Source organism: Phyllostomus discolor, chromosome 6 (genome assembly GCF_004126475.2).
Source record: "Phyllostomus discolor isolate MPI-MPIP mPhyDis1 chromosome 6, mPhyDis1.pri.v3, whole genome shotgun sequence".
Lineage (NCBI taxonomy): Eukaryota > Metazoa > Chordata > Mammalia > Chiroptera > Phyllostomidae > Phyllostomus > Phyllostomus discolor.
This window is the reverse complement of record NC_040908.2, coordinates 103,425,793-103,447,650: the sequence shown is the minus strand read 5'-3', so window position 1 is coordinate 103,447,650 and position 21,858 is coordinate 103,425,793. Positions and strand designations below refer to the sequence as shown.

At 38.1% G+C, this 21,858-nt stretch overlaps 1 protein-coding gene across 2 annotated transcripts; it reads left to right on the top strand.

Annotated features, from left to right (window-relative positions):
* Positions 1 to 1,809: 1,809 nt before the first annotated feature.
* On the top strand, positions 1,810 to 21,505 carry MED17 (mediator complex subunit 17). 2 transcript variants are annotated; one of them, XM_028515918.2, is made up of 12 exons: positions 1,810 to 2,259; positions 5,442 to 5,608; positions 7,637 to 7,856; positions 9,575 to 9,711; positions 10,057 to 10,141; positions 10,506 to 10,658; positions 11,572 to 11,702; positions 12,791 to 12,975; positions 15,022 to 15,159; positions 17,808 to 17,925; positions 19,668 to 19,827; positions 20,952 to 21,505. In XM_028515918.2, exons 1-12 carry the CDS (start codon positions 2,010 to 2,012, stop codon positions 21,161 to 21,163), a joined length of 1,956 nt encoding a protein of 651 aa, XP_028371719.1. In that variant the 5' UTR covers positions 1,810 to 2,009; the 3' UTR covers positions 21,164 to 21,505. The 2 variants fall into 2 exon arrangements, with proteins under 2 accessions (XP_028371719.1, XP_035884567.1); XM_036028674.1 differs by lacking the exon at positions 1,810 to 2,259 and adding an exon at positions 2,373 to 2,728.
* Positions 21,506 to 21,858: the final 353 nt, after the last annotated feature.

Sequence of the window (21,858 nt, the reverse complement as noted above, 5' to 3'; positions counted from 1 at the left end):
TTTGGGCTTGGCCATGGGCTTGTGGGTATTAGATATGTAACGCAGGCAAGGCTTACCTCTTGTACCTTTGTCATTGCCATAAACAGAAATACCCTGACGAGCCTGCTAGTATAAGAAGAATGAGAGACACATGGTACAGAGTCATGTGAATGACCTATAGACCTGTACTTGAAGAATGAACCAGCTAGGCCCACTCTAGATCAGGTGGCCCTCAAGTATGTGAATAAGCCCAGCTGAGACTGCAGATGGACCAAACTGCAGAAGTATCAGCACCTTATAAAGATAAAATGAGAAATATGAGTAAAACACTTAGCACAGTAACTGGCACAAATAGAGTCCATGATAAATATTAAATTTATAATAAAGTATTAAACATTTTTACAAATTTTGGCATGAGTAAATATACTTCTTAAACACGATTGTGCTTGCCAAAAAATAGGTTACTTTTGAAAATTCACCCTGTCCTCAACATACCCTGCCACATATATTCTGTTTCGGTAGAGACTGACCAGGGCATCCTTATTTTCCCAAATACCTTTGAAAAGTAGTTTTTAAAAAATATATATTATTTATTTATTTTTAGAGAGAGGAGAAAGGAGAGAGAAAGAAAGGGAGAGAAACATCAATGTATGAGAGATACATCAATCAGTTGCCTCCTGCATGTCCCCAACTGGGGACCTGCAGTAACCTAGGCATGTGCCCTGACTGGGAATCAAACCGGTGGCCTCTCTATATGCAGACTGGCACTCAGTTCACTGAGCCACACCAGTCAGAGCTGGAAAGTAGTTTAAAAACACTTAGATATCATGGTCAGAATAAAACTTGTAAAGATTCATAAATTGTATACCTAATTCCTTAAATTAAGTAGATTTGTAATAGAAAATAATCCATTTTCTCCGGCAGAACTATTACTAATGAAATACTTTCTTGGGGACTCAGACTGAAGTTATACCACTGCTTCTTTTTTTTTTCTTTTTTCTTAATTGATTTAGAGAGATGGAAAGGAAGTGGGTAGGGGAGAAGGGGTGGGACGGGGAGAGGGAAGAAATGCGAGAGAGGATGGAAGGGGGAGGGAAGAGAGAGAAACAGGGAAATCAATGTGTTGTTCCACTTATTCATGTTATTCATTGGTTGGCTCCCCTGTGTGTCCTGACTATGGGTATATGGTACTCACAATTTTAGCTTATCCCCAGCAACCCCCCAATCAACTACCCTGCCAGGGCCACTGCCTTAATCTTTTAAATATTACTTATTCTCAGTCACTCAGGCATAAAATAAATATGTATTAAGCGCATATTCCATGCTAGTGTCTATTATGCTTGCTGGAGATAGTCGCCATCGTGGAATTTACAACTAATGGGAAAGCAGAGGATAAACTAATTATGAAGTGTAATTTTAACTAGTAATAAACAAATCAATTGTTTTCCTCAAACTGCACCCTATTTTATAACCCTTCAGACATGTTTCTACTCTAGGTGTAAGCCCTCAAATCTCTGCATTCCCAGGGGAGCTCTTATTGCTAATATCCAGGGACCCATTCATTCCTTTTCTCCTACATCTTTCAGGTCTTCTCCAGCTTTCCTTCCTCCACGACTTTCAAACAAGTAACACTTAAAATGCAGACAGACACTAGGGACCAGCATCTCTACACTACCGAACCGGGAATTTTCTCCCCACCCCTATCCTCGCTCCGTTCCACGCCTCCAGCACCCTGGTGTTTTCCCGGGAGCTGCTCCGGGATTCACCGGAAGTTCTGGACCGGAAGGCCCCAGCGCCCGCGCTTCATCAAGTGCGTTCCCGTAGACTTGGAGCCCGGAGGGTCCTGCAGTGCATTCTGGGAAAATTGCTGGGCCCGCAGCTTCGTTTCCGGCCTAGAGTCCGCGCCTGCTCTTCTGAGGGCCCGCGGTGGCAAGGCACTTCCTAGGTTCCCGGGAACTGCGGAGCGCTTCTGTTCTTATCTAGATTTTTGGCTTCTGCGGGGGTGTTGCCTCCTCGCCCGCGCCGCCAGAATGTCTGGGGTGCGCGCCGTGCGGATCAGCATCGAATCGGCCTGTGAGAAGCAGGTCCAGGAGGTGGGCCTGGATGGCACTGAGACGTACCTGCAGCCTCTGTCCATGTCCCAGAACCTGGCGCGTCTGGCCCAGCGCATCGACTTCAGCCAGGGTTCGGGCTCCGAGGAGGAGGAGGCGGCGGGCGCCGAAGGCGATGCTCAGGACTGGGCGGGTACCGGGTCCGGCGCGGACCAGGACGACGAGGAAGGTAAGGCCCATGTGTGCTGTTTGAGTCTGCCGAGCGGGTCCAGGAGTCCCGGTACCCGCCCGAGAAATGTCACTCTACCTCTTCTGTGGTAGGTGAGATGCTGTGTGTATTTTTGAAAGTAACACGTCTCTATGAAAGTAACACCAGCGCAGAGGAGTAATTGTGTGCTCTCTCTCTCACTGTCTCAAATATCTGGACGACTGAGGGCACTGCTTGACTCAATACTCGTATCTTTCTGCAGGTTTTCTTGAGTTGGAGAGTTTGAGACACTGTTACTGGTGAAGTGTTTAAATACGTTTTTAATAGAGCTTTCGTCACTTGGCACACTGGTTAGGAACCCTATAGTTCACATTTAGTCTCTGCCACTTTTTAACTTGTGAGCGTGAGCGACTGACTTTGTTGCTCTGTGCAATGTGAATGTTGATGGGAACACCTACTGAAAAGAAGTCTGTACTGATTGGAGTACGAGGTAAGGTTTAAGACGTAGGCAGGGGCCAAATCGTGTGGAGCCAATAGGCCAGGATAAGCATTTGGCATTTATCATAAGGACAACTGAAAGCTTTGGAAAGATTTTAAGTAGACAGATGATTTTGTTTAAAAAGATTACTCAGGATGCTAGATAGTAAATGGAAAACAAAACTAGAAGGAGGGAGATTAGAGAATTGAAGGAAAAGTTGGAGTCGTTTGGGGGTTTTTACAACTGTCGAGGGTAAAAAAATACACTTCTTGATTTAGTTATGGGCAACAGACGCTGTATAAATGGGAATTTTAGGATGGAATTTCAAGCCAGTGGTCTTGACAGTTGACCCATTTGGGAATCAAAGGTAAGTACCACTTCATACCTCACACAAAAATTTTTTACACAAGGGTTGAAATACAAATGAAAAGAATGAAACAAAATATTGGAATGATGTTACAATCACATAACTGTGAGAGTAGGAGAAACTTAAGCAAGCTAGGAAATGCAAGTTGTAAAGGAAAATATATATTAATTACATAAAATTTTAAAATAATAATGGAAAAAGAGGCTATAAACAAACAAAAAATAAGTGACAGGCTGGGAAAATTATTTGCAACATCTATGATACACCAGTGGTTCATATGCCTCATATTTAGCCTGGAAAGAAAAATACAACTTACTGGGAAAATAGGCCAAAGGGAGAAACAGTCAACTCACAGAGGAAAGACTTCAGATCTCACTAGTAGGGAGAGGCAAACTAAACATCATAAAGATACTATTTTCATGCATAAGAGTAGCAGAAATTTAAAAGGTTGTCAATATCTAGGTTGGGAATGTGAATTGATAGAGCCTTTCTGGAAGACAATTTGGCGATTCAGTATGTGTCAAGATTTTTAAATGTGCATCACTCTTTTTAAAAGACTTTATTTATATATTTTTAGAGAGGGGGAAGGAAGGGAGAGAAGCATCAATGGGTCGCCTCTCCCACACCTTCAACCTAGAACCTGGCTGGCTGGCAACCCAGGCTTGTGCTGCGACCAGCAATTAATAAGCCTTTCTGTCCTTGGGACGATTCCCAACCAACTGAACTACACCAGGGGCTAAATGTGCCTCTCTTTTGACCCAATAATATTATGGTTAAAATTTAATCTACAGAAAACGTTGTACATGTACACAAATGTGTATTTAAGATGTTTACTGTTACTAGCATTGTTGGAACCAATTTACGTCCAGTAAATAGGAACGGTTAAATTTATTGTAGAGCCATACTTCAGTCATACTGTATTAAAAGAATGAAGTAGATCTATCTGTGCTGATATGAAAGTATCTTTAAAACATATAAAGTGGGTCCCTGACCAGTGTGGCTCAGTAGGTTGGGCTTCATACCACAGGGCAGAAGGTCACTGGTTCAACTCCCAGTCAGGGCACATGCCTGGGTTGTGGATTTGGTCCCTATTACAAATCAGTGTTTCTATCTCAAATAAATGTTTCTCTCCCTCTCTTTTTCCTTTCTTAGCTCTAAAAAAAATAAATAAAATCTTTAAAAAAGAAAAAAGGAGTAGCTATAGAAGACATTTATTTCTGGCCTCTGTGCCAGGGAAAGAGATGTCTCCCCTAAGCTATAGATATATGTAGAATAGAATAGAGTAGGGAAAATCAAGTAATAGAAATATGGGAGAATATGTATGTAAATGCATAGAAAAACATATAGACAGGTACACCCTGTTAATAGTGATTACTTTCCAGGATGGGAAAGAATTAGGGGTGGAGAATAAAAGGAACACTTTTACCTTTTATAGGTATAGGAATGCTACCATTATAGGTTATTTTTATTTTTGTACCTTTTTGTATTCTGAAAATTCTCTATGATTACTTATTCACATGTTAAAAGCTAGAAAAAAGAGGTTTTAAAAAGGTCTGTATAAACTTAAAAAACTATTTGAATGCCTACCTATCATGTTGTAATGTTAGATTTAACCAATGGAAATTAGGTACCATATTGGGTTTAACATTGTAGGAATGCTAACCTAAATGTTAACAAAGATTCAAGAAAGAGCGGACGGCATAGGGATAAAAGAGGGCACAATATTTTTTATTGTTTTTCAAGCACAGTTGTCTCCATTTTCCTGCCACCACTTACCCCCTTTGGCTTTAAAGGTCCATGCGTCCTTTCTTTATACATGTTCCTTGATGACCCTTCCCCTTCTTTCCTCTGTTATCTCCTTCCCTCCTCCCCTCTGGTTACTCTCAGTTTGTTTCTTATTTCCATGTCTCTGGTTATATTTTGCTTGCTTGTTTGTTTTGTTGATTAGGTTCCACTTATAGGTGAGATCATATGGTATTTGTCTTTTACCACCTGGCTTATTTCACTTAGCACAGTGCTCTCCAGTTCCATCCATACTGTTGCAAAGGGTAGGAGTTCCTTCTTTCTTTCTGCTGTGTAGTATTCCATCATGTAAATGTACCATAGTTTTTTGATCCATTCATTTACTGATGAGCACTTAGCTTGCTTCCAGCACTTGGCTATTATAAATTGTGCTGCTATGAACATTGGGGTGCATTGATTCTTTTGAATTGGTGTTTCAGGATTCTTAGGGCATAAAAAATAGGATACAATTTTGAAATAAAATTTATTATTCTTTTAGTACTTTAAAACCTCTGGTTGAGGTTTCTATCTTTTATTCATTTTAACTAATATTGGTGTATTTTTTCTTTCTTTTAGGGTTGGTAAAATTTCAGCCTTCTCTTTGGCCTTGGGACTCAGTGAGGAACAATTTGAGAAGTGCTCTGACAGAGATGTGTGTCCTCTATGATGTTCTCAGTATTGTTAGGGATAAAAAATTTATGACCCTTGATCCTGTTTCTCAGGATGGACTTCCTCCAAAACAGGTATTTTGGGGCTTTATGTGAAGAATGGTGTCATTTTGTTAAGTCTTGGGATCATTTTTTAGTTTGTGTGCTTATGGTTCCCTTTTCCTTTCATGTAAAATTAAGTCAAGCTGAAGGTTTAAAAACTGGTTAAAAAGAAAAGCATTAAATTACATCTCCTATTTCATTAATATACCTCTGACCCTTGAGAGAGTTAAGTTCCGTTAATAATATACAAGTAATACTTTAAAGTTTCCCAAATCTTAACAAATTCTTAGAGCCGTCATGCTTGGTTTATAATTTATTATAACAAAAATGTGATTATAAAATGTCTTTGGAGTCAGACAGACCTGGGTTCAAATCCTGCCTATACCCTCACTAGCCTGGTGACCTTGAATAAATTATTTTCTCTAAGTATCAGTTTTCCCCTCTAATCCCCTCGCTTCCTTTTTAGGGTCTTGTTAGAAAAATTAGAAAGGCTGAGTTGTGGAGGAGGATATTGAAAGCAAGGTAAATTTACTGAGATCTAATGAAGAGTACATTCAAGTTTTGAACATTAGAAGATGAAAGGGAGGTGGCAAAAGGGTGGTGAATTGGTGAATGAAGAGTCTGAAGTCAGGGAGGCCAGCTGAGAAGGTTTTTAAGGGAAACAAGCATTAAGTCAGTGGCACGGAGAGGGAGTAATTGTTGTAAGACTCCATTTATGAATAAAATTAAGTGAATGTAATTGCTCACATGGCAGTAGTTTCAGAACCTGGAAACATTGCTTTGGTAGACTTCTTAGAGATCATTAAGCATGCTTCCGTCATTTTATGGAGAGAAAACTAAGGCCCAGAGAGATCAGGGATGTGCTCAGGTTGCAGTAAAGCCAGTGGTTAGAGAGCCAAACTGAGACCTCCAGCGCCTCACTCATAACCCACCACCTTTTCCACCTCTGTGCTTTTCCCACAAAGGGGTCGCCAAGAATTTCTTGAGCTCTTCAAGGACAGAATTAGGTTCCTTAATATGATCAAAAGATTGTTGTGACATTGTCCTGAAACTTCATGACTTTGACTCTTACAGCAAGAAACTTTATATTTGGAAGTATGTCTAATTAATGCAGTATACAAATTGGTGTGACTGTGGATATTTATGTATGCATATACAACACATACATTTTGATTTCTTATCAGTTTTCCAAAAATTAGCATTCATTGAAGTACATTACTATTAACGTGGCATGGTTTCAGTGTTAATTTGAAAGGCTCTAAGGTAGCTTGCTATAATACAAGGTAATTTTACAGCTGTACTCAGTAGAGTCACTCATTTATTCATTAAATCAAATATAATGAGCCAGGCATTGTTCTAGGTCTGTGAATATAGTGGTTTCTGCCATCTATAGGTTACATTCGAGTAGAGATTATATACCTTAATCAGAAGTTTAATGAGGGCCACAAAAGAGTGTGCACGTGGGTGGGGAGTGGGAAGTGTCAGTACTCAGGAGAGGAATGGCAGTACACAAGGGGAGGGAACTACCCCCAGGCTGGGCAGAGTTGATGCAGTGGTCAGTTCTGATTGGTAGTCCACTGTGGTGGTTTGGTTTAACATAAGTCTTTATCTGAGTTGACCAAAGAAATAGGTTGAGATTTATTTTGTTTAAGATTTTATTTATTTATTTTCAGAGAGGGGAGGGAGGGAGGGAGGGAGAGAGGGGGAGAGAGAGAGAGAGAGAGAGACAGACAGACAGACAGACAGACATCAATGTGCAGTTGCTGGGGATCACGGCCTGCAACCCAGGCATGTACCCTGACTGGGAGTCGACCCTATGACACTGGGAGTCGAACCTATGACACTTTGGTTCGCAGCCCGCGCTCAATCCACTGAGCTATGCCAGCCAGGGCTAGGTTGAGGTTTTTAAAAAAACATTACCGTATTGTGTGTATTTTTCCCTTCTTCTCTTTGCTTTAATTTCTGAATTTCTTGAGTAGGTATGTTACGATTTAAAAAATGTGTAATTTTCCAATCATTTAAAAATAATACAGAACTACCCCATTGGATTGTTTCTGATAGAATCCTCAGACGCTGCAGTTGATCTCTAAAAAGAAGTCACTTGCTGGAGCAGCACAAATCCTCTTGAAGGGGGCAGAGAGACTGACTAAGTCAGTTACGGAAAATCAGGAAAATAAGCTACAAAGAGACTTCAACTCTGAGCTTTTGAGATTAAGGCAACACTGGAAACTTAGAAAAGTTGGAGATAAAATCCTTGGAGATCTCAGCTACAGAAGTGCAGGTATAGGTTATTGTTAACAACTGCTCTTAGACCATAGTTTGTCAAAAAAACTATACAGAGTTGATTATAATATTACATATTCTCCTATAATATATTGTTTCTCAGTTACATGTTGAAGTTTTCATTTCTTTTTTGTTTTTTTCTTTGTCCTTACTTTACTTTGTTTTTGAAGTTTTAATTTCTGTACACGTAAGCCTGAAGAAGCTAAAATTACTCTTACAGCCTCATATAAATATATATAAATAGGTTATATTCATTTTGAAAACCTTTTAGATACATTTAATGGAAAGTTCAGAGGTACGGCTTATGTGCTAACACACTTTGAACTATAATAGACATTTTTGTCAGAAATAAGGAGGAGGGACTGGACTCTGCAATTAGGGGCTTACCTGTAACCCTTAAAATCTGGGCATGAAAGGAGAAAAGAAGCATTTCTATTATTTCTTATTCTTTTTTTCTCCCTTCAGTCTGCTAAACTGGGTGAAGAGAGGATGGTGAAAACACCTTGCCTGCCTTTTTCCCCATTAACCAAGGCTGCAAGAAATGTATTGAATACTTTGTTGGAATATACCAAAGTTTGATGATCTTGAATTCATATCTTTTGGTATATATTTCTTTATTGTTGAACTATAAAAGCAGGTTTCTCAAGGCATTTATTGTAATGTCTTAAAGCTGCTGAAGTGCATTCAGAGGAAGTACACAATAAAAGTTTATAAGATTCACAGCTTAATGGGGTAAAAGCTTTGAATGCTAGGGGGTAAAGCAAGGAGCCCTGGCTGTGATTGTTGAGATAATAATAGTAGATCAATATTTTAAAGTGATTCACTTGCCGGAGTAAGTTATTGTTGTTCTAAAACTAAAGGAAGGTAGGTTGAGGTGGTTAGTCAAATAGAGGAGGACTATGTGCCTCAGCACTGATCAGTGAATTGGGAAATTTCGAATTCTGAAGGCAAAAATCCCATTACATAGATGAATTCAAAATGACAAAGACATTTTTACATTTTATTCGGCCATCTGTAGAAGCTGTACTTTCTGGCTCTAGACATTGTAAGTTCTTTCCAACAAATAATTCTGTACAAATACTTTACCTAATTTCTTGCTATGGGACAGTCGCCCATGATTATAAAAGAATTTGATTACGTTTGTGTCTGATTGCAAGAAGACCTCGACCATCTTCCCTTGTTATAAAACAGCAGTTACTTTTAAACCACCCACTCTTCACATAATTCAGCAGCCAAAACAACTTATCAGAATTTTTACACTGAACAAAAAGATATGTAAAAATCTAGGAACTGCTTGAAGAAAGTGCACCCACTATCTAGTCCTTCTCTTGCTGGATTCAGAACACTTCAGCTGCAGCCTTGTTATGGAGGCTACATTCCGGAAGTACTGAATCTCCAAGATTTAAATTTCAGGAAATACATTTATTTTACCTAAACTCCATTGGAATAAAACAATTCAGATAGTCCATGAGGTTCATCTTATAATGATAGCATTAAATGAAGAAGTGTTATTTTTTTAAGTTAAATAATAACTTAAATAATAACCTGCTTCCTTTCTTCCCTTTGCTCAGCACCCCTTGCTCTTTTCCCCCAAAATATGAGTTTTGGTGGGACCTTAATTTATGATTCAGTGATGTAGATGTGAAATATATACTTAATAATGTATGTTAAATGTGTAGACTGCTTTTTATTTTCCTATTTTTCATACCCTACTAGGATCTCTCTTTCCCCATCATGGTACATTTGAAGTAATAAAGAATACAGATATTGATCTGGATAAGAAGATACCTGAAGATTACTGTCCCCTTGATGTTCAAATTCCTAGTGATTTAGAGGGGTCTGCATACATCAAGGTATTTGCCAGAGTATTTGTCTTTTTTTTTTTTAAGATTTTATTTATTTTTATTTTATGTTTTTTTAAGATTTTATTTATTTTTAGAGAGAGAGAGGAAGGGAGGGAGAGGAGAGAAACATCAATGTATTCTTGCCTCTTGTGCACCCTCCTACTGGGGATCCAGCCCTCAACCCAGGCATATGCCCTGAATGGGAATCAAACCTGCCACCTTTCAGTTCACAGGCTGGCACTCAATCCACTGAGTCACGCCAGCTGGGGCCAGAGTATTTTTCAAGTAATTTCTTATTAATAGCCCAGAAGCTAATGTGCTAACATCTGTGTGCATGTTTTTATTGTCACATAGGTTTCCATTCAAAAACAGGCTCCAGACATAGGTGATCTTGGCACAGTTAACCTTTTCAAACGACCTTTGCCCAAATCCAAACCAGGTATAGTTATGTTCTGTCATCTTTTAGTCTTAACTGAGCATACATGTATACATAAACTAAAGATAAATAATCGGTAGAAAAAGTAGATATTTTGGAGTAAGAACAATTAGAAATGTGCTACATATAATTTGTTAATTAATCATTAGTGAATAGCTGTGTGATCTTTTTTAAAAAATTGAACTTATTTACCAGTTTTCTTTGTGTAATAGAAGTAATAATTTTTATATTTTGGAAAGAATATACTATGATACAGTGTTTTCTGAACTTCTGTTGTGTGTATTTAAATCACCATTTAAGCTAGTTAATACATAATATACTTAGATAATTTATATGTATATGTCTATATATATCTTCTGTCTTTCAGGTTCCCCACATTGGCAGACAAAATTAGAAGCAGCACAAAATGTTCTCTTGTGTAAAGAAATTTTTGCACAGCTCTCTCGGGAAGCTGTTCAAATTAAATCACAGATCCCTCACATTGTGGTGAAAAACCAGATTATCTCTCAGCCCTTTCCAAGTAAGAGCAGCCAACCCTTTTGAGATTTATAAATGAGACTTTCTGGTTTGGGCTACAGAACTAAGGGATAGCTAGTTGAATGTGTTGAAGGAATAGTAAGAGCTGAGAGGTAGTATGCTGCTTATAAGGGCAGCTGGGGAAGCATGCAACACCAACTGCACTGCTAAGTGTGTGTCCCAAGTAGTGGAACTGCAGATTTTAAGTAGTATGTGTTCACATTTGCACTAGCAAGGCCATTATTCAACAGCATTTGTTCTGAGGTGTCTGTGCTAATGAATGCCATTTGTTGAAGATTTTTCAGGGATTTTCACCTTATTGTCTAAATGACATGTCAATTAGAAAATGCTTAATCTATTAAGCACCCATATTTCTAAATTTTTGGAAATTAGATTGTAATATTTTTAAAAAGCTGTTAAATGTCCCCTGGAGATCAATTTTAGTTAGCTGTGCACTTGTTTTTTACATAAATTCTGAACAGCATCTTAGATCTTGTCAAGGGAGTGAGTTTTAGGAGAATTTTCATCCTGGTTCTCATGGGAGCAAAGTATCTCTCTCCTAGTTACTAAGACTTAAAACCAGATACCAACTTGGTGGTTATTTTTTTACAGTTTTTTTTTTAAATTTAAAGGAAAGATAAAACAAATTAATTAAAATATAGCTTCTGTTCACTTGTCTTTAGCCACAGCTCCAGGTCAGTAAGTCAACAGAATTTGAATTGTTAATATACATGGTAGTTTATTACATTTATAAATAGTCATTCATTTGGAAGTAAAAATGTTAATCATGAAGTTTCTTTAGGTTTAGAATGCATCTTTTGAGGATGGGCTTTGATTATACTTTATAAAGACAGGTTGTGCCTTTTCATACTTGAAGTTATTCATATCTGTTATTTATATCTTCTTTTTATAAATAGGCTTACAGTTATCTATTTCTTTGTGCCATTCCTCAAATGATAAGAAATCTCAAAAATCTGCTACTGAGAGGCAAAGTCCAGAGGATCACCTTTATGTCCTAGAGCATAACTTGCATCTGCTGATTAGAGAGGTAACAAAATGCATATTTGTGTTTGTGTTTGTGTTGTGGTAAGCATATCCAGGACAGTGAATATACACGAGCCCCCCTCTACCAAGTCCTCATTCTTCACATAACGACTTTCACTTCATGCGATGTGAAAGATTTTTCCTATATGTTGACGGAATGCAGAGGTGATCAGAATACAGTCTTTGTTCCCTAGCTTAGTTTCTAGTGGTAAAAAAAATACCACAAGTTTTATAATGAGGTTTAAGAAACGCATGCTAAAAGGTACAGAAGGAAAAGTGATTCTGATTGGGTGATCAGGGAAAATGTCTTTCCAGAGCCTGTGAACAGGATAGTTCTGTTACTTCAGGATATGTTCTATTTACAGGTCATCTAGAACTGTGTTTCCAGAGCGCTGGTTCATAGTTTAGGCCAATTTCAAAATCCCCTGAGAAGTATATACTCCAGCCTCCGCTGCCTCATCCCCAAATTGGGTTCAGTTGTTTGTGATGGTATAATAATCAGTATTCTTTTCAAGGTCCTCAGGGAGTTCTGTTAGGTAGTCAGGTTTGGGAACCTCTAGTCTAGGGAGTAGTGGAATAACTATTGATCACATGTGTTCTATCATGAGTCTTATTGAAGAATATTTGGTTTTGTACTTTAAAACTTCTAAATAAAAATGATAGCTTGAGTCCTGGCTGGCATGGCTCAGTGAGTTGGGCATTGTCCCACAAACTGAAAGGCCACCCATTCAATTCCCAGTCAGGGCACATGCCTAGGTTGTAGGCTAGGTCCCCAACTGGGGGCATGCGAGAGGCACACTGATATTTCTCTCTCTCTCTTTCTTCCTCTCTCCTCCTCTCTCTAAAAATAAATAAATAAAATCTTTTTTTTAAAAAAAAGGAGGGGGGCAGCTTGAGAGGGATGCTTCTTTTTATGAGTTTGCCTGATACATGGCCTGGTAAGTGCTAGCATTTATCTGTGTGTCAAGACTGCCTCCATGTTTGGTTCAGGTCCATTGCTTTTATGTTTCCAGAATGGGAGCTGCTTTTTGAGTACTGTGTGATATTTAATCTGCGGGTACTGGTGGTTTATAACAACTGTTCTTGGTCCAGTTTCATAAGCAGACCTTGAGTTCCATCACGATGCCTCATCCAGCAAGTGCACCTTTCGGCCACAAGAGAATGAGACTTTCCGGTCCTCAAGCTTTTGATAAAAATGAAATTAATTCATTGCAGTCCAGTGAAGGACTTCTGGAAAAAATAATTAAACAAGCAAAGCATATTTTTCTGAGAAGTAGGTAAGGATGAACACAGTTACTTGGTTTTGTTTCTGTTTTGTTTTGAAATTGCAGCCTTTATTCCCTTTATTAGTCATCTCACATGTGTTCTTTTGGGCATGCTTTAACCTTTTCTTCCAGGGAGAGGCAGATGGCTGCAGTGTAAGAGCTTGTGATGGTAAATGGTCCTGTCAGGTTTGGGGAAGACTGAGGTCCACTAACACATAACTGACATGGCACTGCAGTTGTGGAAGATGACTGAGTAGGAATGTGCCTTCCAACACATACGTTCTTCAGTATCCATGAGATACTTATTCCTGAACTGATTAAAATCTCTTTTTGAAGCTTTTTATGTTTTCTGGTTGTCACACATTGTAGGACTTTAGAAAGCACTTTTGCACATGCTGACTTTATGTAATTCTTTTTCTCTGAGGTAGATAGTGTTAACCCTTTTTTTTTTTTTTTTTTTTTTATGAGAAGATTGAGGCTTAGAGAAATTGTGCAACTCACTCAAGGTTACACAGCTAAAAGGTAGCAAAGTCAGGATTTCTGCCCAGGTCTGTGCAACTCGAAAGCTCATTTTCTTCTCTCTTATACAAATGAACTTGTCATGATTGGACCTAAATATATCTTGTTCAAATGTTGAAGGGTGTTCCTCTATTTTGTTATTGGTACTTAGTGAAAAGGTCTGTTTTTACTTCATTCATAATTGAAGTAAATTAGAGAATTTTGGGTGTAGTCACACAATTGTTCTGTGGATGATATTTTATTACTTTTGATTATCAGTTTTTTCCTGTTAATACAATCATGGTTTTATTAGCATGTTAGTTTGTAGTCTTAGAATGGAAACTTAGGTCCTTCCAATTTTAGTAAACAAATTAGGAAGACATGTTAGAGAAGACAGCAGATAGAGTGAAAAGAGTAAGGGATTGAGGGTAAGAGATATGTTTAAACCCAGGGTTCATCCACTTGCTAAGTAACTTTGGGCAAGATTAAATATAATCTATGGTCCTCATTCTCCTCAGGGAGTATAGGAGCCTGGTTTAGGTTCATGTTAAAAAGGGTATATAGAAGTTCCTTACAAACAATAAAATAGTATATAGTAGGTTACTGTTACTTTTCATCTGTATATTTTAATTATAAAAGCTGTTAATTTGATTATATTGTTAATTTTGCAAATTTCTGATTGACCACAAAGTTAAATGTTCCCTGAAATACATAAGGGGCATGGAAATAGCTACCTTTAGAATCATTACACATTTCAGAGTAGTAGTTATAGTCTTGGAAGCAATAAAGCTTTAAAAATGTTCCCTTTTTCCCCTAAGTATTGAAATAATCTTCCAATTTATGAACCCCCTCTGTATAATACCATACACAGCAAGGTCTCTTAACAGGGTCATTTGTCTTACAGGATAGGACAAAAGTAGGTTTACGATTATTCATATGAAAGATAGTACAATAATTAATAAACAATAACACAAGGATAAGGTGTGGTTTCGTGTAGTCACAACTATAAACCTACTTTGGCCCACCCTGTATTTCAGGACTTGTATATCTTTTTTAAAAATCAAATCTGGGATCATAAAATTTTATACCCTGACTTCAAAGATATTTTAATATATCCTATTATGTGAATATTTCATGATTTATTATTTCTCAGTTGCCTTAGGACCTTATAACAGCTGACTTTGCTTTAAAATACTTACTTTGCAGATGGTGGTATTTTTATATTTTTATTTTTTAAAGATTTTTAAATTTATTTTTAGAGAGGGGAAGTGAGGAAGAGAAGGCAGGAAACATCAGTGTGAGTTTGCCTCTTGCATGCCCCCTACTGGGGACCTGGCCTGCAACCCAGGCATGTGCCCTGACTGGGAATTGAACTTGCAGCCTTTTTGTTTGCAGGCCGGCGCTCAGTCCACTGAGCCACACCAGCCAGCGCATAAATGGTGGCATTTTTAAAAAATAGTCATCTGGTTTTCAAACATCCGTAAAATTTATATGATTTATAATCTTACTATTCTATCTATATGATGGGCTTTAAATAATTTTACTTCTTTTCTTTAAAAGAACTGCTGCAACCATTGATAGCTTAGCCAGTCGCATCGAGGATCCTCAGATACAGGCTCACTGGTCCAATATTAATGATGTTTATGAATCCAGCGTGAAAGTTTTAATTACCTCACAAGGTTATGAACAAATATGCAAGTAAGTCAAAAATTAAGTTATTCCTTTAAATATGTTAAGTTGCTTTTTATGTATTGATGTTTGCTGAGTGATTTCATCAAGATTTGGGGGTTTATTTGCCAAGGCAGCATAACATTCCAATAAATTACATCAACTGTAGAGTGTTTCTAAGAGTGTGAGGTAAGAATGTCTAAAATAGTTTCTATTAGGTAAGTATCACATATTTGGGCTGTGGTAAAAAAGGAGCTTCAGCCTGGAGCAGAAAATTGCCATACTCTGTGAGACCTAATTAGTCACAGAGACTTCCCAGCCAGCAAAGCACACCTCGAAACGGTCACCACCCGCAGGAGTAGGGGACTGTAATATATTTATAATGCTCTTTTTTGACCTGAAGGTTTTTATGTACTGTTTCTTAAAAATAAAGAATAATAGATGAGCATGATTTAAAAGATCAAATACAGAAGATAAAAGAGTACACAGTGGAAAGGAAATTAGTCTTGAAACTTCTAGGAACAGATGGTGGAGTGAAGCTGGGTCATGGTTTTCTTTCCTTACACCTGAGAAAATAATGAACTAATTTGCGGGGGTGGGGTGGGAGAGTAGGTGCATGCCAACACAAATAAAAAGTTTGGCATGCATTTTTAACTGTTAAGGCTATGTGATGGGGCCATTGGCTTTCATTATATATACTCTACTTTTGATTGTTTTTCAAATTCTCCATTGTAAAAAGTTAAGAAAGAGCATGATCACAAAAGAGAGGAAAAGAAAAAATTCTCAGCATTGAATTGTTTACATCTAGAACTAAGATCAAACAGCTGTGGGAGTATGGTTAGGGGACCCATTGTAAACATCTGTAAGAAAGTGATAATGCAGCCTTGACAGAATCAGGAGGGGTGAGGGAGTAGAGGGGAGTAGTAAAATGCTCTTTTCCTTATCTGTTATAGGTGGGGCCATCTTATGCCGATTAAAGTTGAAAGTAATTCAACTTTAGAATTCCCCAGAAGCAAGCACTTAAAAGACTTTCTTACACATCCTGTAGGAAAGTCTATGCGTTTACACACACATATATCCTACCTGCACCCTCTTCTACACAGTATTGTGTGCTTTGTAAAAATTGAGAGATAATTTGCATAACAAAATTCACTGTATTAAATTAAAAAAGTATACACTGTTTTAAAGTATATTGCATAACTATCGTCACTATCTAATTCCAGAACATTTCTATCACCCCAATAGCAATCATTACTAATTAATGTACTTTTTCTACTTCATAATATAATATTGGTGATATTCCTTATCATAGAGATCCACCTCATTCTTTTCCATAGCTTTCTTTTGTTCCAGTGTGTACTGAGCCTTTTTCAGCCTTCTGTTGATGAACATTTTAGTTGCATGCCAGCAAATTAACTTGTAACTGTGCAAGTATGTCTGGGATAAAATCCCACAAGTGTAACTGCTATGTCCAAAGATGAGGCATTTAAAATTCTAATTGTTACCAAGTTGCTTTTCAAAGTGGTTGCCACAAGTATGCTACCAATAGTGAGAATTCCTCTTCCCTCACACTCTTATTTAAAAAAGAAAGAAATTAAAAACTTTCATTTCATGTATAAGTCTTTTCTTTTAAGCCTTCTGAATATTGTGATTTTCTTTGAAAGAAATATGGTAAACTTTAATTTTAAAAAATTACAATTTTATGTAGATAATTGCCAAACTATTATATTTCAAAATATTTACTGTAGAAAAAAGTTGAAAAACAGAGGCACTGTCAAATGTGGAAATATATGCTATATATTCATTTACTTAGATTATTCAATTTGGGGAAATTTGGGTCTCTTGTGCATATCATATGCTAAAAATTTGTACATTGGTTTAGAAAAGTGCCGTGATCTGTATGTTATTCATTGGCAGTATTTTGAGTTTCATTGAGTGACCTAAGCCTAGTTAATACTGTCCATAATCTGACTTGCTGATTATTTCAGGAGAGGGCAAAGAGTTAACAAAACCTTCTTCCTTTCTGTATGAGAATTTGACCTTTGGTTAATTCTCTAACTCTAATTCCCTAGTAATCTGGTAAGGAAAGATGCCATCTGTGTGTTACTGGGCAACATTGCGTATGGAAAAAAACAATTTAAAATTAATAAAATGGATCTAGACTGGGACAAATTATAAATATGGGAAGGGAATGCCTTTGGGTTTCCATGGATGGGGTGACTTCTTAAATTGGGCCATGTCTCTTGTGAGGACCCTGGAAACTTTGCCTGTGGAGTTGTTACAAGAGAGCATGGCCCTTGTTGGGTGTGAGTTTCTGAGTCAGAGCAGGTACTATGTGTACCCTGTGTGGACCACATCTCATTTAGCAAAGTGTACTGCTGGTGTGCTGACAGCCACCTGTCTTGTGCAGGGGCTGCCACCAAAGAGGAGCAGCTGACACTAGCTGCTGGCAAGCTGCGGCTCCTCTCCTGTGTCCTTCTGAGTGGACTGGTGCTCAGGGTGGCCTCTGGTAGTCCAGTCTGATGGCCGAGTTGAACCTAAGAAAACCCTCCACCCCCTGAAAGCTGGTATAGGTCATCAGAAGCATCTGTTTTTTCTTTGATGTTAAGGTTTAGTGTTTGTGGCATTTATAAGGTAATTTGGAACATTTCTGACTTTTAGTATGTGTGTCTGTACAGGTCCATTCAGCTGCAGTTGAATATTGGCGTTGAGCAGATCCGAGTTGTACACAGAGATGGTAGAGTAATTACACTCTCGCATCAGGAACAGGAGCTGCAGGATTTCCTTCTGTCTCAGGTACTGGTTGCAGACTACAAGTCTTGTGCCCATTCCTCTCATAACCATTTAAAGGACAAAGTGGCTAAAAAGTAAGGTACAGTAAATTATAAAAAGAAAATCATTTTTTTCTGCCATCTTATTTCTGGAGCATATCTTACAATCTGTTGTTTAGTTGAAAGTGTTGATAAACTGTTCTAGTTTTGTTTCCACTTAGTTTGTGTTTAAGATAAAGATCAGTTCTGAAACTATCAAACTTTATTTCTCATGTTTGCTAAGGTTTGCAGCCACTCCGGGACTACATGATAGTGAAGAAGTATTAACCCCAGAAAACTAGAGAAAGCAAGATCAGGTCAAAACTGTAGTGACCATTATTTGTAACATTAAGTGCAATGTTTTAACCATAAGCCATGTGAAAGAGTTCCCCATATTGCGGGACAGCTTGGAACGTGCTGGTTCTAGTCCCGCCTCTACCACAAACTTGCTCTGTGACACTGGACAGCTTTCTAGACTTTTCTTTCAACGAGTATAAAGTAATAGCAGTATTTGTATTAACTTTGGGGAGTTGTAATGACCCAGTGAAATATTGACTTACAGGAGAAAGGGTAGGTTTTGAGATGCTAATGTAAGATACTATGTTGTCACATAAAATTCTAAAAAATATTGATGCTCTCCATCCTCACTTAAAAGCAATAATATTTTACACTGACTTGCTTCTTTGGTGCAAAGTGAATAAAATGCATTTGAGAGGTATGGCAGCTCTTGGTTGATTACGTCTAAAAATGGCCTTGACCAACTTAAGCACACATGCACAGACAAATGCATTGGAAGGCTGCTGGGTAGATCCTGGAATCAGTGGAAAGTCTAGAGAGCAAGACTTGCAAATAGATAGGAATCAAAGGAAGCTAGATGGTGAGACCCACAGCCAGGCAATGCCACTATTGCCACCCTGACAGTACTTCCTTCTCCACTGGTGGCAGAGTGCACTCTAAAATTGCCTGTGTTGCAGTCAGGATCTCAATAGGAATCATGTAGCATACTTAGGAGGGTCTGTTTACTAAGGATCTATTTGCAAAGGTGGGGACACGGGAGAACCATCAGGGAAGGTGTGTAATCTGCTGTTAGTAGTAATCATGTAACTAGGCCAACAGGGCCACAGCAGGGGAGGAGAGACAGGCGATAGGAACCCTAAAGGGGACAGCCATGTAGAACAGACCACCTTCAGAAGACCAGCAGCCTTTTTTCACTGGGTACAACGAGCCTAAACAGCCTCACAGGGAAGGTACCAGGAGAATAAACACCATGACTGTACTCTCTCCCTTGCCATCCCGCCAGCTCCCGTTATGTGAACCCAACCTGAAACCAGGGACATAGAAAGCTGTTAACGTAACCACACAGGTCAGGCTCTCAGGGCAGAGTAGGACAGAGAGGGGATTGGAAGAGTGAACACAAGATACTCAGCATGCCCTGCTACTTTGAATGTTACTCCACATTTAGTGATCCAGATGGGGAATCTCCAGTTAGTGGTCAGGGCTTATACTCAAGCTGCCAGTAGACAGGGGAAGCAAGTACTGGCTGTTCTGCAGTGGAAGTGGGGTCCTGCTCCCTCTCCCCAGTAGTCACACAGAGGAGGATTCCTCATACATGAGATAGGTTCCTGAACTAGGCAGCAAAAATCCCACCAAAAGTTCATGATCATGTCAGGTCACTGCAAAGTAAATATCTATGCTGGTTATCAGTAACATTTCCTTTTTCATTCACAGATGTCACAGCATCAGGTGCATGCAGTTCAGCAGCTAGCCAAGGTTATGGGCTGGCAAGTGCTGAGTTTCAGTAATCACGTGGGACTGGGACCCATAGAGAGCATTGGCAATGCCTCCGCTATAACAGTGGCCTCCCCAAGTGGTGACTATGCTATTTCAGGTACTTTTACTTCTTTGAATGAGAAGAGACCTTTGGCAATGTGGCCTTAAATTAACTTTAATAGGTCATTGTGCTAAGAGTAATTTATCTCTGCAATAAGTGAGTCATGTAGTAGCTATGGTGAACATTTATCTGATTATTGTTATTATTCAGAGCAACAAATTATTACCTTTCTCCTAGTAGTTATTAAAAAAATGTTTGCTTGCAACACATTCCTAGGAGAGCATTTGAAGCTGTCATCAACATTGTTAGTTCTGCAGTTCAAAACCTTTAATGGATAAGAGCTTTTTAAAATGTACTGTTTAAAATAAAAAAAAATGTACTGCTGCAAATTTAGGAACAATGGTATCTGATCTGAAAGATGGTAAAGGGATGGGTAAAAGAGAAAGGTGCTTTATTAAACACCTTCTATGAGTCGGTCACTTTAATAGGCACTTGCGCATATTGTCTAGTGGAAAATTTCAGTTGGAGTGCTTATGGTTTTGAAGCGATCTTTTCTAATACCTGCTCTAAATATTTGGAAGAATGGGCAATTAGAAATTCTTCCACACAGGATCACAGCTTGTGAATCTGCAGTCTTGGTATTGCTAGATTTTTATCAATAAGAATTTAAAAATGCACTATTCTTCCCTGAGTAATAAAGCCTTATTAAAACCTGAATTTCTCAATTCAGAATAATCTTTCTTTTATCATTCCCTGTCCTGATTCTGAACATTTAAGTTTCATTATATATTAAGTATCTTATCAACCAACCCACTGAATGATTGGATTATTAAATACTTTTAGAAAAAAATCAGTTGGTGATTTTCTGAAAATATGTAGGACATTTGACTTTCCTACACCAAAATTTATCTTGCATTTTATAGTACAAGTTGTTAATTTGTGAATATTTATACACAAATATATGTATACATTATATATTACATATATACATTATATATTTACTATATATACATTAGTAAATTACTTTTTATTATACTGAGACCAAAAAGCACTTTCAAGCCGAACTTTCAAGTTGATAACAGACAGGTGTTTGTAGCCATGGTAGAATGAAGTGGGACAATCGCCCCTTATTGTCTTCTGTGCGGAAACAACAGTGCTGATATTTTCATTATGCTCCACAGTTCGCAACGGCCCTGAAAGTGGCAGCAAGATTATGGTTCAGTTTCCTCGTAACCAGTGTAAAGACCTTCCAAAAAGTGATGTTTTACAAGATAGCAAATGGAATTATCTTCGTGGGCCATTCAAAGAAGTTCAGTGGAATAAAATGGAAGGTCGAAATTTTGTTTATAAAATGGAACTGCTTATGTCTGCACTTAGCCCTTGTCTACTCTGATTTTTTTCCAGAAGTTTCCAGAAACTTTGACTTGAGGTGTTTACAAGTCAAATATAGTAAAAGGAAGTGTAATCTTCCAGAGGATTGTTTTTAAAAAATATTAATTAGCAGATGTTTACGTAGCATTTTGGAACCTTCACTTTATAAGTGACAAGTGCTTTGTAGAAATTTATGTATAGTTATAGGGTGTACAGTATGGGAATATGTAAAATAATGCTTTTTTTATGCAGTTAACTCGAAATGTCACTAACTTATGGGGTTTGCATTTCCTTTTTTAAATATTCCTTTGATGTTGATACCAAATAAAACGTTAAAAATTCCAGATACTTTCTGAACTCTTAATAGCCTAAATGAATCATGTCTTTAATTGACTTGCCTCAGACCACAATTTATTTAAAGAAAGATGGCTTAAGAATATTTGAACACTCAGGACACAGCTTTCATACTGGACACTTTCCCGGACAACCAAAGGAGCCTACCCCGCCTTCCCTGCCAAAGCTGTTCAAAGGTGCTCTTGTCTTCCTCCTCCTCTAGTTGTCTTCTTTATACATGTGTGTCTTTAACCTCACCAGGTACTGAGAACTTTCTCAGCACCAGCTGAAGAAGAAGGCAGATTGTGTCTTTGGGGCTGGGATCCGTCTTTGGCCTATCCTCCCACTTGAACGGCTTCATTCCCCTGTGACGGTGCATAATCC